Source organism: Hyperolius riggenbachi, chromosome 3 (assembly GCF_040937935.1).
Source record: "Hyperolius riggenbachi isolate aHypRig1 chromosome 3, aHypRig1.pri, whole genome shotgun sequence".
In the NCBI taxonomy this organism is placed as follows: Eukaryota; Metazoa; Chordata; class Amphibia; order Anura; family Hyperoliidae; genus Hyperolius; species Hyperolius riggenbachi.
The window spans coordinates 494,744,025-494,762,403 of NC_090648.1; the positions used below are offsets into that span (position 1 = coordinate 494,744,025).

The 18,379-nt window shown below is 47.5% G+C and overlaps 1 protein-coding gene across 2 annotated transcripts in view; it reads left to right on the plus strand.

The window, feature by feature from the left end:
• Positions 1-12,653: 12,653 nt before the first annotated feature.
• The window catches only part of DNM1L (dynamin 1 like), a 64,968-nt gene continuing 59,242 nt past the window's right edge, over positions 12,654-18,379 (plus strand). The window contains exon 1 of one of the 2 annotated variants that reach the window (XM_068278253.1): positions 12,654-12,975. In XM_068278253.1, coding sequence (XP_068134354.1) covers positions 12,874-12,975 — 102 coding nt within the window. In that variant the 5' untranslated portion in view covers positions 12,654-12,873. The remainder of the gene's footprint in view (positions 12,976-18,379) is intronic. The other variant, XM_068278254.1, reaches the window with a different exon arrangement.

Below are 18,379 nucleotides of genomic sequence, written 5' to 3' on the forward strand. Positions count from 1 at the left end.
CCATTGCTCATTAGGGGGGACAGCGTCTGGGGTATCACCACTTGTCCCGATATCGCTTGACATTACCGCTGCACACCCAATCGAGCAAGTCAGCCCTACATCTTGCAGCATGTCCGACCGATTAATGTGACCAATTTTGGCCTAAAATTGGTTGCATGGTCGATCAGCCCCAATTTTCATCCGCTCTGATTATAATATTCGAATCGGATGTTCGATCAGCAAAGTTGCCTGATGTATGGCCATGTTTACAGGTGAGATGTAATGTGCAGTTTTCCCGGGAGGCGGTCCACGGATATGACGTTCACCGTATTGCACAGATCGGGTACAGGCTCACGGAAAGGCACAAGAGTTAGAGCGAGAGCACACGGACGGAGCGCGGACCTCTAGGACCCCCCGAGCTATTTTGTCAGGAAATTAATATTTTCTAAATATTTATTACTGTGAACTGTACAGACTTATTAGTCTATTAAACTGTTAAATATTGCCCAGTTTTATAGAGAAATGACAAATGCCTAGTTCTGAGCCTGATACTATAAATTAATCTTCAGCATCATCAATATAAAGACCGGAATCCTGCATGTGTTGTTTTCTGTTGTGTGACTCCGATCTGTAAGATGTCAGCTGGTCAGGAACAGCCCAATCACATAAGCTGGCTGAATATTGGGTGGGTAGTGGTTCTCCATGCAATCCCATTGGGGTTTTGGCAGAGTTCAGTTCATCGATTGTTCTGCTAGTTTACCGATTGATGTGGTTCAGGATTACGGGGCCATAGATCTATTGCTGCTCGCCCACCCACCCTACAATCATCAGCACACACTGCAGCTAGTTTCCTGGCAGTACAGGCACAGAGTAACAGCTTATACTGTACATACTGGAGGCAGCAGAGATCCTTACATGTTGAAGCTAGTTTACTATCACTACAGGCACAGATTAACATCTTATACTGTACATACTGGAGGTAGCAGAGATCAGTACACGTTGCAACAAGTTTACTGTCAGTACAGGCACAGAGTAACAGCCTCTACTGTACATACTGGAAGTAGCAGAGAGCATCACACGCTGCAGCTGCTTTACTATCAGTACAGGCACAGAGTAACAGCTTATGCTGTACGTACTGGAGGCAGCAGATATGTTGCAGCTAGTTTACTATCAGTACAGGCACAGAGTAATAGCTTATACTGTGCATACTGGGGGTAGCAGAGATTAGCACACACTGCAGCTAGATTACTATCATTACAGGCACAGAGTAACAGCTTATACTGTACATACTGGAGGTAGCAGGGATCAGCACACGCTGCAGCTAGTTTACTATCAGTACAGGGACAGAGTAACAGCGTATACTGTGCATACTGGGGGTAGCAGGGATCAGCACACACTGCAGCTAGTTTATTAATCAGTACAGGCACAGAGTAATGCAATTTTCTGCCATGGTACTATCTGATTTCTTAGTTTTTCTGATCGATTTTCCGATCACTTCTTTTCAATTATCTTTTTTTTTTATTTTCAAAAAAAGACATAAGAAAAATATTGAACATATAACAACATGAAAAGTACAACAGCAGCAAATATGCTTGAAAAACATCAGTAAAGAAGCAAGAGCGGTAGTGCTAAAGTGAAATATAATATACATACTTTCCATCTTCTGAGTGTTAACAAATCGAATAGGATGTATGCAGTGGCGTTCCTATCGTTGGGTGCAGGGGGGCGTGGCGCACCGGGTGACTGACAGGCAATGGGGTGTCGCCAAGTCCCCCTGGCCCCTACAGCAGCAGAACAAGAAGGAGAAAAGAAGCGCTAGAAGGAGGGGTGTGAAGGCAGCGGCGGGGAGGGGGGCCAGAACCCCCCCACTCCCTCACCTGGGACCCCTCCTTCTTGCCATCTTCTCCTCCAGAATAGTGGCAGCAAAGAGGCGGGCGGAGGATTACTCACCTAACTTCCGCGTTCCAAGCGCTGGAGCGCAGCGTCTCCTCGTAACAGGTCTCCGCCTTCAATGCCGCCCACTGTGCTTCCTGATTGGCGGAAGTACAGTGAGCAGTATTGAAGGCGGAGACCTGTGACGATGGGGACGCTGCACTCCAGGGATTGGAACGCAGAAATTAGGTGAGTAATTCTCCGCCCGCCTAGCCTCTTTGCCGCCGCTATTCTGGAGGGGAGGATAGCAGAAGGAGGGTTCCTCCTGGAGCAACTACAGTGGGGGCAACTACGCTGGCCAAACTGGGGGCAACTACGCTGGCCAAACTGGGGGCAACTACGCTGGCCAAACTGGGGGCAACTACGCTGGCCACACTGGGGGCAGCTACTCTGGCCACACTGGGGGTAGCTACACTGGGGGCAACTATACTGGCTACACTGGGGGCAACTATACTACCTACACTGGGGGCAACTATATTACCTATACTGGGAACAACTATATTACCTATACTGGGGGCAACTATAATAGTTAACTATACTGAGGCAACTATACTATCTATACTGGGGTGGCGGCAACTATAATAGCTACCTATACTGGGGGCAAACTTTATTACATATACTGGGGCAACTATATTACGTATACTAGGAGCACCTATACCTGGCATTACCTGCCGTTGCACGCGTAGTTTGCCGCACTTGCTCCTTTTTTTGGGGTTTTTTTTTTGGGGGGGGGGGGGGGGTGTCTTATAATACCCAGCACCGGGTGTCAAACACCCTAGGTACGCCACTGGATGTATGCTTTATCTAGAGGTGGTGTGTAGACCAGGGATCCCAGACTGCATCAAACTGGGAGGTGGACTCCCGTATTGTTGAAGTAATTTCCTCCAGCACGTAAATATATTGTATTCTGTTTATCAGTTCCACCCTAGAAGGTGGGAGAGACTTCCAAGTTTTGGCCAGAAGTGCTTTAGCAGCATTGCAAATTTTTCCCAGAAGTTTTTTCTGATGTTTGGAAAGTTAAGGATGGGGCCTATGGAATAATGCTGACCGTGGGTCTGGGTGAACTTGTATTTCAAACACTTTTTCCAGAAATCTGCTACTAGAGGGCAAGACCACCAACAATGAATTTGGTCAGCAGTGGATGTGCATCCCCTAAAACATAAGATAGATGGTAATAATCCCCATTTGAACAACTGGGCAGGGGTCCTATACCAATCATAAAAAATCTTATAGTTCTGTTCTTTAGTTGATATATTTCTGGATGAGGTGGCCATACCCAGGAAGATAGCCTCCCATTGTCCTGCATCCCAAGAAGCATTCAGTCTATCCTGTCAATTCATCATGGCTTTGGAGATTGTATCCCGTATAGAGTGCAAAAGATCATGATATAAAGAGGAGATGAGCCCTTTTTCCGATCACTTCTATACAAAATCGATCAGAAAAAGATTGAAAATCAGATCGGACCTGTCGGAAATAATCGATTCGACCATCAATTTGACTGAAAATTGCAATGTGTATACCAGGCATAACATCTCATACTGTACATACTGAAGGCAGCAGAGATCAGCACACACTGCAGTTACCCTCTTTCCCTGAAATTAAGACATCCCCTGAAAGTAAGCCCTAGTAGGAATTTTGAGCATACTCTAAATATAAGCCCTACCCTGAAAGTAAGCCCTAGGGGCAGTAAGGGGGAAAAATATGGAAACTTGTGTTATTACTAGAGCCCATAGTCTTGCGGGCAAGTAGACACGGGATACAGGAAGACAGGGGATAGAGGAGGACACAGGTACAGAGGGGACACTAAAGGTACAAAGGGGAAAAAAGTGGCACACAAGAGGTGGATACAGCAGAGAAAAAGGTGTCACAGAGGTCAGGAGGACACACAGCACAGGAACATGTGTATTCATAGAATTATAAGACATCCCCTGTAAATAAGCCCTAGCACATCTTTTGGTGCAAAAATTAATATAAGGCACTGTCTTGTTTTCGGGGAAAGACGGGTAGTTTACTATCAGTACAGGGACAGAGTAACAGCTTATACTGTACATACTGGAGGCAGTAGAAACCAGCACACACTGCAGCTAGTTTACTATCAATACAGGCACAGAATAACAGCTTATACTGTACATACTGCAGGTAGCAGAGATCAGCACACACAGCAGCTAGTTTACTACCAGTACAGGCACGGAGTAACAGCTTATACTGTACATACTGGAGGCCACAGAGATCAGCACGCACTGCAGCTAGTTTACTATCAGATCGGACCTGTTGAAAATAATGGATTCGACCGTCAATCTGACCGAAAATTGCATTGTGTATACCAGGCATAACATCTCATACAGTACATACTGGAGGCAGCAGAAAGCTCAGCACACGCTGCAGCTAGTTTACTATCAGTACAGGCATAGAGTAACAACTTATACTATACATACTGGGGGGAGCAGAGATCAGCACAATCTGCAGCTAGTTTACTATCAGTACAGGCACAGAGTAACCGCTTATACTGTACATACTGGAGGTAGCAGAGATGAGCAAACACTGCAGCTAGTTTACTATCAGTACAGGCATAGAGTAACAGCTTACACTGTGTATACTGGAGGTAGCAGAGATCTGATTAATAAACTAGCTGCACTGTGTGCTGATCTCTGCTGCCCCCAGTATGTACAGTATAAGCTCTTATTCTGTGCCTGTACTGATAGTAAACTAGCTGCACTGTGTGCTGATCTCTGCTACCTCCAGTATGTACAGTATAAGCTGCCTCCAGTATGTACAGTATGAGATGTTATGCCTGGTATACATATTTCAATTTTCGGTCAGATTGAGGGTCAAATCAATTATTTTCAACAAGTCCAATCTGATTTCCAATCTTTTCCTGATCAATTTGTATAAAAGTGATCGGAAAATCGATCATAAAAACGATTGAAAATCAGATCGAACCATGGCGGAAAATTGCATTACTCTGTGCCTGTTCAGCACACACTGCAGCTAGTTTATTAATCAGAACAGGCACAGAGTAATGCAATTTTCCGCCATGGTTCGTTCTGATTTTCAATCGTTTTTATGATCGATTTTCCGATCACTTTTATATAAATTGATCAGTAAAAGATTGGAAATCAGATTGGACCTGTTGAAAATAATTGATTTGACCCTCAATCTGACCAAAAATTTAAATGTGTATACCAGGCATAACATCTCATACTGTACATACTGGAGGTAGCAGAGATCAGCACATGCTGCAGCTAGTTTACTATCAGTACAGGCACAGAGTAACAGCTTATACTGTACATACTGGGGGCAGCAGAGATCAGCACATTCTGCAGCTAGATTACTATCATTACAGGCACAGAGTAAAGGTGCCCATACACTCGTCAGATTGGCAGCAGACAGATAAGAAATGCATCTGATGATCTATCTGATGCGTTTTTAGCATATTTTTTACTAGAATAGAATTCCAATAGATTTCAGTTTGAAATCTGTTGAAATTCGATCTGATGGCATTTTTTTGCCATCAGATTTCCATTAAGGCCAATGCAAACTGATAAGCAATCTCATCAGATCGACCTAAATTTTCCACCCTGCAAGTTCGATGGAAATCCATCGAAATCGATCGAAATCGGCCGTCGATCGGTCGATTGGCCAACCGATTTGCGATCGATCGATCGATCGACCGCGATCGATCGGTCGGCCAGAAAATCGGCTGAGTGTATGGGCTGCTTAACAGCTTATACTGTACATACTGGGGGTAGCAGGGATCAGCACACGTACAGAGTAATGCCTGGTGAGCTGATAGTACACGTGTGGCAGACAGACTGACAGGCCCCACAGAGCCCCTGTCTCTCCAGTATGAGCTGATGGTACACGTGTGGCAGACAGACTGACAGGCCCCACAGAGCCCCTGTCTCTCCAGTGTGGGCTGATTATACACGTGTGGCAGACAGACTGACAGGCCCCACAGAGCCCCTGTCTCTCCAATGTGAGCTGATGGTACACGTGTGGCAGACAGACTGACAGGCTACACATGGCTCCTGTCTCTCCAGTGTGATGCAGTGGGGGTGTCTCGGCACCCTGTGGAGAAAAATTATAGGAGACAAAAACGGGAGCCCAATAGTGCAGTATGTCGATGTAAAAATGGATAATACAATTGAAAAATTACTACTCACAAAGGGGGGGTTGCAGAGGGCAACCGACCATATGAAGCAGGTGGTGACCATAAACCCGACTCCACTCGGGGTAGTCCCACCCGGGACCTGGATGTGGTCGCTCTCCTTGGAAAAAATAGGGACAGTCGTCCACTGTGGTAAAAACCACACGTGGTCTGTCGCCACCCCTCAGACACTACGTGTGTGGGGGTAAAATAAGCACAGTAGGAGTAAAAGAGGCGCCCTAGTTGAATAAAAGCGTCTAAAGAAAGCTTAAAAATGAAAGTACGAGGTGGCTTACCTCAATGACGAAATCCTTGTATATCACAAAAGATTTTTATTTAGCACAGGCAATGCGTTTTGCGGGTCTGAGCCCGCTTCATCAGGCCAATAAAATGTGCCTACAATAGTAAAAGAGCTCCTCAATATAACAGTATAGACCACGCTATGTAATAATACAACAATAAACATTTGTGCGTTATGCAATCGTATCATAACAGTGCAATCACTATCGGGGTTAGATTTTAATTCAGGAATCCAATGGGTCACTTATTTGTTAGCTTGATCAATCGATCAATTAGTGAATTAGTCTCTGCTAAAATGTTAATACAGGTTATATTAAGGATCTGGACTATTTATCCATAATGGGCTTATTATCATTACTTCTAATTAGAGATGGTATATATTTCTGCATTTGCAATATATGCAGCGTATAAGAGTCTTTGAATACAATACAAATAATATATATTGTGTAGAGTAGGATCAATAGTCCATATGCTTAAGAATTCTATAGAATCGAGGAGGCTTTTGTGGCAAAAGTTAAATATATATATATATATATATATATATGTCCATATAAAAAATATGAGTATAAAAGCCTCCTCCTACTGTTATATTGAGAAGCTCTTTTACTATTGTAGGCACATTTTATTGGCCTGATGAAGCGGGCTCAGACCCGCGAAACGCATTGCCTGTGCTAAATAAAAATCTTTTGTGATATACAAGGATTTCGTCATTGAGGTAAGCCACCTCATACTTTCATTTTTAAGCTGTTTTAAGACGCTTTTATTCAACTAGGGCGCCTCTTTTACTCCTACTGTGCTCTCCAGTGTGAGCTGATGGTACACGTGTGGCAGACAGACTGACAGGCCCCACAGAGCCCCTGTCTCTCCAGTGTGAGCTGATGGTACACGTGTGGCAGACAGACTGACAGGCCCCACAGAGCCCCTGTCCCTCCAGTATGTACTGATGATACACGTGTAGCAGACAGACTGACGGGCCCCACAGAGCCCCTGTCCCTCCAGTGTGAGCTGATGGTACACGTGTGGCAGACAGACTGACGGGCCCCACAGAGCCCCTGTCCCTCCAGTGTGAGCTGATGATACACGTGTGGCAGACAGACTGACAGGCCCCACAGAGCCCCTGTCTCTCCAGTGTGAGCTGATGATACACGTGTGGCAGACAGACTGACAGGCCCCACAGAGCCCCTGTTTCTCCAGTGTAAGCTGATGATACACGTGTGGCAGACAGACTGACGGGCCCCACAGAGCCCCTGTCCCTCCAGTGTGAGCTGATGATACACGTGTGGCAGACAGACTGACAGGCCCCACAGAGCCCCTGTCCCTCCAGTGTGAGCTGATGATACACGTGTGGCAGACAGACTGACAGGCCCCACAGAGCCCCTGTCTCTCCAATGTGAGCTGATGATACACGTGTGGCAGACAGACTGACAGGCAGTTCTGGATGCTTTCTTTTCTCTTCCTGTTAGTATGTGGCGTCCTCGGGTGTGCCAAGCTAATCACCACTTGTACCAATTCCATATTTAGCAAATAGAGAAGAGCCGTGTGTAATTGTGCAGCTGTGAGTCATGTCGGTGCCACTTCACTAGCAGCACAATGCATGTGTCAGCAGTATATTGCCTGTCCCTCTGTGTGTTAAGGCGCCCATACATCTAGCCAGGGCTACCGCCCAAGGCCCACTATCACCAGCTGCCCCCTGACAACAGTATCAACAGTGAGGACAATTAGTGAAGTGATGGCTGGGATAAAATTATAAGATCCTCTGAGGACAGTTAGTGACAGGATGGCAGGGATTAGATTGTAAGCTCCTTGGCACATTCAGTCAGAGACAGGCAGCTCGGAAATCCCTGTAACTGCCCTTTGCTGCCCCTTCGTCCCCTGATTGCCAGATCTGGCTGTTGGTAGCCACCCACCGCTATGTGCAAACTCTGTGTAGCTCTGTGTAGCAGGACGAATGTTCAGCAGGCTAACTGCTACTACCATCCTTCTGCCTACAGCCCGCCCCTTGCTTTCCTGGTGCCCTAGGCCATGGCCTATGTGGCCTTGCCTGAAATCCGGCCATGCATCTAGCGATGGTGGCCAGATTCGACCAAGAGACAAATCTCTCTCTGATCGGAGAGATCTGTTGGCTGCCCATACACCACGGGCCAATTCCCGATTAATTTCAGCATGAAATCTCTCGGGAATTGGCTGCTTCCCCCCAGTGTATCAATGTGTCCCCTGTGTGTGTATTTATACCTTAGCTGTCCTGTGTCACCCACCGCGGGGTGCCCTACCATCTTTGGAATCCCCCGCTCTTCCGTTAGCGCTATACACGGCGACGTGTATACTGGTAATGGAAAAGGAGGGGATTCCAAAGACGGATGGACCGAATCCTGATGGGAGGGGATGACATAAGAGCTGACTCCCTCCTTGCAAGGGAGGGAAAAGGACAAAATCAGGCAGAGAACGATTTTTCTGTGCACAGAAGTCCTAGCAAGAAATGGACTGCATGTTTGCATTCAGTAAGGCGTTATGAGTTTGGACATATGAAACATGAGTGTTAACTATGAAGGGTTACGAAGAACCTTTATTACTCTGGGTTGTGGAGTTTCGTCCTGCCTTAAAGCCAATGGGTACCGGATTAAAAAAGAAAAAGTCAGATACTCACCTAAGGAGAGGGAAGGCTCGGTCCTAATGAGCCTTCCCTCTCCTCTCCCGGTGCCTTCAGTGCTGCGCTGGCTCCCCCGTTCGCGTCCACCGCCGCAGGGACTTCAGAGTTCTTCGGGAGCACTCGGGCTTCCGAAGACGGGCCGCTCCATACTACGTACGCGCGAGTGCGTCATAGAGGGCGCTCGTGCATGCGTAGTATGGAGCGGCTGCGTCATCGGGAGCCCGAGTGCTCCCGAAGCCTTCCGAAAGCTCCCTTCGGCATGCGGAAGTGGCAGTATTTGACCGAACTGGTCGAATACTGCCACGGGGGATCCTGCGTGGGACCGGGCACCAGGAGAGGAGGGGGAAGGCTCATTAGGACCGAGCCTTACCTCTCCTTAGGTGAGTATCTGACTTTTTCTTTTTTAATCCGGTAAACATTCACTTTAAGGCTGCTTTCACAGTGGGACGTTACAGGCGCACGTTAGAGCAGCCTGTAACGCAGCCCACCGCACAGCAATGAAAAATCAATGGGCTGTTCACAGTGCCCACGTTGCGTTACATTGTAACGCAGCACGTCTACATAACGTACTGCATGCAGTACTTTACACGCGGGTAAGCCGCATTAGACTGTTTGCACATGCTCAGTAGGGTTTTTTTTTTTCCATTTTATGGGCGGAAAGGAGGCGGGGAGAGGCCGCTACTTAGCCAGGCACATGGCTACTTATTATTCACTGCACTTGCAGTGTTTACATCCTGGAGCGGCCGCGGATTGGCTGGCGGGACCACGTGATGCGGAGAGCTCCGCTCACGTAGTCTCCACAGTGCCTCCGACAGAGCAGGCGCACCAAGAGCTTCTTGTAACGCGGCTCTTGGTAGCGTCCTGCTCCAACACCACCAGGCGTTGCGTTAGGGGCACGTTATGTGCCCTATAACGTCCCCTAAACGCAACGTCCTGGTGTGTAAGTAGCCTAAAACTTCCCAGAATGTCTGGCAGATTAACCTTAATAACTTATATAAAAATTGTTCTGCTAGCATATACTTAGCACCCAGGAAATCATGAAATATGAATAAAATATGAATTTTATATTTCGACTGGCATACTAGCAGAATAGCTGTCCCTTGTGCAAGCAGCTGTGTGAATGAAGCAGAAGGATAGTATTAGCATGTCTCATGGTAACACCCCTTGGGTTTTGAAGCCTATCAGGCTGGTAAGAGTCTGTCTTAATGAGTTTTGTCAAGGTTGCCATTCTTTTTGACAACAAGGAGGGGAGTTTTTAAGCTCAGGGGGACCCTTTGGTAAGCTGAGAGCTAATTTAATTATCTTTGTGCTGGCTGAAAGTTTATCAACTTCTGTCCTGTGTTATGCTGGGAATACACGGGTCGATCCGGCGGCCGATTAGCCGCCGGATCGACCCCAGCCGCGTCCCCGCTCGTCCGCGCAGATCGATTGCCGGTCGTCCTCGCCGACGCTTCCTTATCAGCGCTTGATTCCCTGCCATTGTCCGCCGGCGGGGATCGAGCGGGTGGGAGTCGAGCGGCTTGATCGGGCCAGCTGAATATGAATAATATTCAGCTGGCCGGATCAGCTGGTCGATACACGGTACTGAAATGTACCGTGTATCCCCAGCATTAGAAAAGTTTCCTATAGAGCAGTGATGGCTAGCCTTGGCAGTCCAGCTGTGGTGGAACTACAAGTCCCACGAGGCATTGCAATACTCTGACAGCTCTAAGCATAACTCGGGGAGGCAGAGGCATGATGGGATTTGTAGTTTTGTCACAGCTGGAGTGCCAAGGTTAGCCATCACTGTTATAGAGGCTTCCCACGCCGTCCTACATTCCACCGTTGCCACTCTGTATTTTTTTTTAAGGGCCCATTTCCCCTTGTGCGGTGCGGAATCGCCGCGGATCCCCCGCTGACTAATTTGCATGCGGGTGCGAAATTGCATGCGAATTTTACCGCAATTTCGCATACGATTTTGTATAGGTTAGTGTATATGCGAATTTAACCATGTCAGTGCCTGTGTGCTTTTACATTGCTTTCATGCAAAATCGTATGCGAATTTGCGGTAAAACCGCATGTGATTTTCCTATTACATACATTGTATGCGATTAGCATAGCGGTGTGCGGTATGCAAATTTTGCAGGGTCTACCGTGGAGATTTTTTCTGCACAGAAAAACGCCCAGAAATCCTGACAAGTGGAAACAGGCCCATCCACTTATGTTGTCTATGCGAATCTGCAGGCAGGAAACGCATGCAGATTCACTCTAGTGGAAACGGGGCCTAACTGTCATTTTTTTAACATGCAAATGTTTTAGTGACACTATGGGAGAGTGGAAAGGGTATGGGGTTAATTTTAATGTTATATCTACCGGTATGTGTGTTAAAAAAAAAAACGTATGAAGGTGTAATTTTACTATTTGGCTACTAGATGTCCTTTTTCTTCCTGCGCATACTGTTAGCACGCTAACAGAAAGTAACGCTTATTACTTTTGTTTTATGAATGACCATGGCATCTCATTGATGCTAGTGGTCTTTGATAGCAGGCACTTAGATCTTAGAACTGTGTTTCCATTCGCTGATCTAATGGGCAGTGACGAGAATGCACGCGGGAGCGTATGCTATCGCGAGTGGTACACGGTCACAGCAATAGACAAATATCTAAGGCTTATCCTGGGGGGTGTAAATATACTGCCGCGAATGGCAAAAGTGTTTAAGTGCCACACCTCTTCTAAACCACGCCCAGCCCACACACTATCTATATATCTAACTGGAAGTTGTAACGCAGGGTGTGGACCAAGTACACCCAGTACAGTGCATGAGAGGAGGATTGGCAGTATCGGGATGGGGGATGGAGGCTGTGCTCTGCGATGGGTGGGAGTGTGCAGCAGGTGGGCGCAGCGGTCACGGGGGCTCCGCAGTGGAGGGCTGAGTCTTGAAAAGAGTCGGAGGACTACTGGTCACAAAAAATTCAGAAGCCACAGACATAGCTCCCAACCGTCCCTCTTTTCTCCTCATTTGTCCCTCTTTTAGGACTTTGTCCCTCTTTCTATGTAATTATATATATTTCTCTACTAAAAAATGTGTTTGACTCTAAACTTTATTCCCGCCCTTTAAATTGATATATTACTAATTTTAAAATGTTAATATGAAGGAAAATGGCCCAGGATAGAAAGGACCAGTGTGGTTGAATAATAAAATAATATTTTTCTTATGAAATCTTTATGGTATGCATGACTAGGGGTGTGATGGGGCGTGATCAGGGTTGTGAAAGGGGCGTGGCTTAAGTGTCCCTCTTTCTCATCTCAAAAAGTTGGGAGGTATGCGACAGCTGCAGTTTTATCTTTCAGACCACACCGGTCCTCTATAATCTATATCATCACCAGTTCTCCATCATTTTAAAATTCAACAATGAGAAATGTTATCACTTTCAATGAGGGGAATAAAGTTTAGAGTCTATTAAAAGTAGAAACACTCATAACTTCTCAAAGATTTGTACATCAGTCCTGAAAGAGGGACAGCTGTAACTATGCATAGGATGTATGAGGGGGCGGGGTCACATTGTGTGAGCGGCAGCCCGCTGCTGTCAGGTCGCAATGTCACGCCCTCTGTATTTCTAGCGGCACGCTCTCCAGTTGCTGCGTGACGCCCTTCCGGTCTCTTGGCTGTCACCCACGGCCGCCATGTTTAGTGTGGGCAGGAAACGTTTCTATGGATTTACAACAACACTAGTGATAACAAATAGTGGGCGGGGCGATTTGCCCTGACGTAAGATGGCGGTGGCGCGTCACGCCCCTCCCTCTCCCGGCGATCCCTGCGCTTAGCTCCTCCCCCTGGCTGGTGCTGCGGCCGGTTGAGCGGCGCTGAGTCCAGCATTGATCTCCCGCCATGGAGGCCCTCATACCCGTCATCAACAAGCTGCAGGATGTCTTCAATACGGTGGGCTCTGACGTCATCCAGCTGCCGCAGATCGTGGTCGTCGGAACCCAGGTATAGAGATCCTTCTTCTCGGGGTCACCCCCCCAAGTGATATCATGCGTGTCAAGTGACGTCACACAGGTGACGAAAGAGTCCCCCCCCCATATGTCCTGTATGTCACGTGACCCCCGAGCTGTCACTCCATCTACACCCCCTAGTCAATCATACAGATAGATGTATCAGTGTCCCCTTCTATATAGAGCCAACATCTTCCATAGCGCTGTACATAGTACAAACAAATGGGCAGCACGGTGGCGTAGTGGTTAGCGCTCTTGCCTTGCAGCGCTGGGTCCCGCTTCGAATCCCAGCCAGGTAAACATCTGCAAGGAGTTTGTATGTTCTCCCTGTGTCTGCGTGGGTTTCCTCCGGGTACTCCGGTTTCCTCCCACATCCCAAAAACATGCAGATAAGTTAATTGGTTTCCCCCTAAATTGGCCCTAGACTATGATACACTACACGATATAGACATAGGACTATGTTAGGGATTAGATTGTGAGCTCCTCTGAGGGACAGTTAAGTGACAAGACAATATACTCTGTACAGCGCTGCAGAAGAAGTCGGCGCTATATAAATACTAAATAATAATAAAATATACATGAGAACTAAAAGACATTGTACAGTCATGGCATTGAATAGAATAAATACAAATACATACATAGTTGGTACATGTGCATATGTCAAAATTTCAGCGGTATGAGAAACACTAGGAGGAGGTCCCTGCCCTTGCGAGCTTACATTATCCTAAGTACCCCTTGACAAATATATATTTAATCATAGTACATGATTGGTTCTAAACGATTTCCAAGCATTTACTATTGCTTTTGATTAGCTAAAATACTAATTTAGTATAGTTTAAATAAGATTTATCTTTTTCTAAAACTCTAAATTTGTTATTCTTGGTTAAGTATATCAAACCTGAGTACCCCCTGGAACCATCAGAAGTACTCCCTGGGGTACGCGTACCACATGTTGAGAACTTAGGATGTATATCACTACCAGGGCTGTGGGTACAAAAATCATCTGACTCCAGGAACCCAAAATTACTCTTCTTCAGTTTTCCCAAATCTATGTAGTATAAGGGTAAATTGAGTGACTATATTGAATGGATAATTTAGGCAGTTCCTCTATATTACATACACCGGTGTGGACAGCACGGTGGCGTAGTGGTTAGCGCTCTCACCTTGTAGCGCTGGGTGCCCAGTTCAAATCCTCACATGGGCAATATCTGCAATGAGTTTGTAGGTTCTCTCTGTGTGTGTTTCCTCTGGCCACTCTGGTTACCTCCCACATCCCAAAACTACAATACATACACTACTACACGATATATACATAGACATAAGACTATGGTTAGGGAGTAGATTGTGAGCCCCTCTGAGAGACAGTTAAAGGGGTTTTGTGGAGGGTTTAAAAAACTGACACTTACCTGGGGCTTCTATCGGACTCCTGCAGCTGTCATGTCCCGCACCATCCTGCTACCATCCTCTGTTCCCCGCCGCCGGTCTAATTAGTCTTCCAATACAACTGCGGGCTGCGTCTCCGGGAGCTTGCCTGCGCAGTAAGCTCCCAGAGATGCGAACAGGAGCGTGCACTATTCATCTAGTTAGACAAATAATTAGACCGGGACCAGCTGTGGGAAACTGAGAATCGTAGGAGGATGGCGCAGGACATGACCACTGCAGAGGGGCGATAGAAGCCCTAAGTAAGTTAGTTTTTAGGGTTTTTTTTGTTTTGTTTTTAAACCCTCCACAGAACTCCTTTAAGTGATAAGACCGTGTACTCTGTACAGTGCTGTAGAATATGTCAGTGCTATGTAAATACATAATAATAATGATGCATAGAAATGGTAATTTTGGATAAAAACAAAAAACTGGCCACCATTATATTTACCAGAGCTGTCGATTTGGTACAAGAATCATCCCACTCCTGAGTTTGTGACACCGCTGACTCCAGGTACAATACTTGCTCCGACTCCACAGCCATGATCACTACCGGTACTTCAGCTTTCATTATCATTACTTATCACATGCACTCATGCCCTTACCCCAGCTGTGGTCACATGACTATGCCTACAGGAAGCTGTCCCCCATGGCATGCTGGGAGACGCCCCTACTGACTGACAATAACATTTTTTAATTACTAGGCAATTGGGGCCATTTAAAAAAATGGGTGTTAAAAGCAGGGCTGTGGAGTCGGGACAAAAATCTTCTGACTCCTCAGTTTATGAAGCCACAACTCCGACTCTAACTCCGACTCCGGGTACCCAAAATGGCTCCGACTCCTTAGCCTAATACTTAGCAGGGCTGTGGATTTTGTACAAAAATACTCCGACTCCTCAGTTTATGAAATCAATGACTCCGACTCCGGGTGCCCAAAATTGCCCCGACTCCACTGCCCTGGTTAAAAGCATTGACCACCGCATCCGCTCGCAAGTACGCCCCCTGTCTACGATTGAATGCCAGACCGCAAGTATTCACCATCCCATGTCCGCAAGTACGTCCCCTGCCCACGAATGCAAGTTTGCCCCCGTCCATGCCCACAGGTATGCACCCGGCCCACCAGGCTGAGGTGGGACTGGATTAGCCAATTACTTGTTTCAGGTGTGTGATTCAGACACTACTGATGCCAGAGAGATCAGCTGGACAGCCAGGCAACTGGTAGTGTTTAACAGGAAATAAATATGGCAGCCTCCATATCACTCATTTCAGGTGTGCTTTAAAGTGATCCTGATCTCAGAACTTCCTCTCTGCTCCAAAAGATGAGCAACTGCATAATAAACTTTACAGGAAAACATATCCTTGGTACTAATTATACAGCTCCTTTTAGAGATGCTGCAGTGTAGTTACTTCCTGGTTTGCTGGGAGCACAGAAAGGGTTAAACTCCCATGTTTACATATTCGCTCTCAACTCGGCAGACAACTGGAAAATCAAATTACACTAGCTTATTACTTGCTGAAAAGGGAGAATTAGACAGACTGTTCTCTATAAACACACACTAGGTGGATTTCTGTGTTCTCTCCTGTGCTAGAGTTCAGGACTGATTAAGACAAGCTATGACCTGTACAGACTCCTGCCCCGGTACTTTTCCGTTAGCCGGGCGCAACCACTAGGTGGCATTAATTACTATTCCCCCTCCAGGCCGCCATGGATAGTAGGGAAAGATGTAACTCCAGCGATCGCTGGCAGCAGAGTTACAGCTTTCCCTACTATCCATGGTGGCCTGGAGGGGAAATAGTAATTAGCTCCACCTAGCGGTTGCGCTCGGCTAACGGAAAAGTACCCCTCCCCCTTTCCAATCAGCACCTGTTAATGGCAGTCGGGGTCGAGCTGGAAGGGGGAAGCTGCCAGACTTACTATCAGGGCTGTGGAGTCGGTACAAAAATCTTCCAACTCGGACTCCTCAGTTTATGAAATCACGACTCCGACTCCTTAGTCTAATACTTAACAGGGATGTGGATTTTGTACAAAAATCAGCCGACTCCGAATCCTCAGTTTATGAAATCACGAACTCCGACTCCGGGTGCCCAAAATTGCTCCAACTCCTACTCCACAGCCATGCTTACTGTGAGCACAGGGCTACCCCTGCCCACAGGAGGAGGAAACTGCCAGACTTCCTGTAAGCACAGAGCTGACCCCGCCCACAGAATGGAGCAGGAGGAGGAACTGGACAGTATCACATCATCTGCTCAGTGGTTGACAGAAAACTCATATTCTGCTAATAGGAAGCACATTCATAGCATGTAATAATTATACTGTATATTACTCTCTTTTGGGCAGTGCGAGATGTACACATTAGAGATCAGCCAGAGTAGGTCTCAGCTGGCAAGCAGTCAGAATCTACCAGTATCAATGACAGGATGACGGCCTGTGTGTGCAGCAGAAAGGAATGACAGAATGGCGCCCTGTGTGTGCAGCAGAAAGGAATGACAGGATGGTGCCCTGTGTGTGCAGCAGAAAGGAATGACAGGATGGCGGCCTGTGTGTGCAGCAGAAAGGAATGACAGGATGGCGGCCTGTGTGTGCAGCAGGAAGGAATGACAGGATGGTGTCCTGTGTGTGCAGCAGAAAGGAATGACAGGATGACGGCCAGTGTGTGCAGCAGAAAGGAATGACAGGATGGTGTCCTGTGTGTGCAGCAGAAAGGAATGACAGGATGGCGGCCAGTGTGTGCAGCAGAAAGGAATGACAGGATGGTGGCCTGTGTGTGCAGCAGGAAGGAATGACAGGATGGTGGCCAGTGTGTGCAGCAGAAAGGAATGGCAGGATGGTGACCTGTGTGTGCAGCAGAAAGGAATGACAGGATGGCGGCCTGTGTGTGCAGCAGAAAGGAATGAAAGAATGGAGGCCTGTGTGTGCAGCAGGAAGGAATGACAGGATGGCGGCCTGTGTGCAGCAGAAAGGAATGACAGGATGGCGGCCAGTGTGTGCAGCAGAAAGGAATGACAGGATGGTGGCCTGTGTGTGCAGCAGAAAGGAATGACAGAATGGTGGCCTGTGTGCGCAGCAGGAAGGAATGACAGAATGGTGGCCTGTGTGCGCAGCAGGAAGGAATGACAGGATGGTGGCCAGTGTGTGCAGCAGAAAGGAATGACAGGATGGCGGCCTGTGTGTGCAGCAGAAAGGAATGAAAGAATGGCGGCCTGTGTGCGCAGCAGGAAGGAATGACAGAATGGTGGCCTGTGTGCGCAGCAGGAAGGAATGACAGGATGGTGGCCAGTGTGTGCAGCAGGAAGGAATGACAGGATGGTGGCCAGTGTGTGCAGCAGAAAGGAATGACAGGATGGCGGCCTGTGTGTGCAGCAGAAAGGAATGAAAGAATGGCAGCCTGTGTGCGCAGCAGGAAGGAATGACAGAATGGTGGCCTGTGTGCGCAGCAGTAAGGAATGACAGAATGGTGGCCTGTGTGCGCAGCAGAAAAGAATGACAGAATGGCCTGTGTGTGCAGCAGGAAGGAATGACAGAATGGCCTGTGTGTGCAGTAGGGATGGCAGAATGGCCTGTGTGTGCAGCAGAAATGAATGACAGGATGGCGGCCTGTGTGCGCAGCAGAAAGGAATGACAGGATGGCGGCCTGTGTGCGCAGCAGAAAGGAATGACAGGATGGCGGCCTGTGTGCGCAGCAGAAAGGAATGACAGGATGGCGGCCCAGTGTTCTCCCCAGAATTTTTTTCCAGCCGGGTGGCATAAAAAAGTAGCCGGGTGGGGCAAGATGAGAGAATGCAGGGCGGGGCTTCTGTGCGCAACTCTGCTTACGGCAGAGGAGGAGGTGAGCCGATGACAGCCGGGTGCTCACCAAAACTAGCCGGGTGGAGTACCTGGCTAAAACAGCCTGGGGAGAACACTGGCGGCCTGTGTGCGCAGCAGAAAGGAATGACAGGATGGCGGCCTGTGTGCGCAGCAGAAAGGAATGACAGGATGG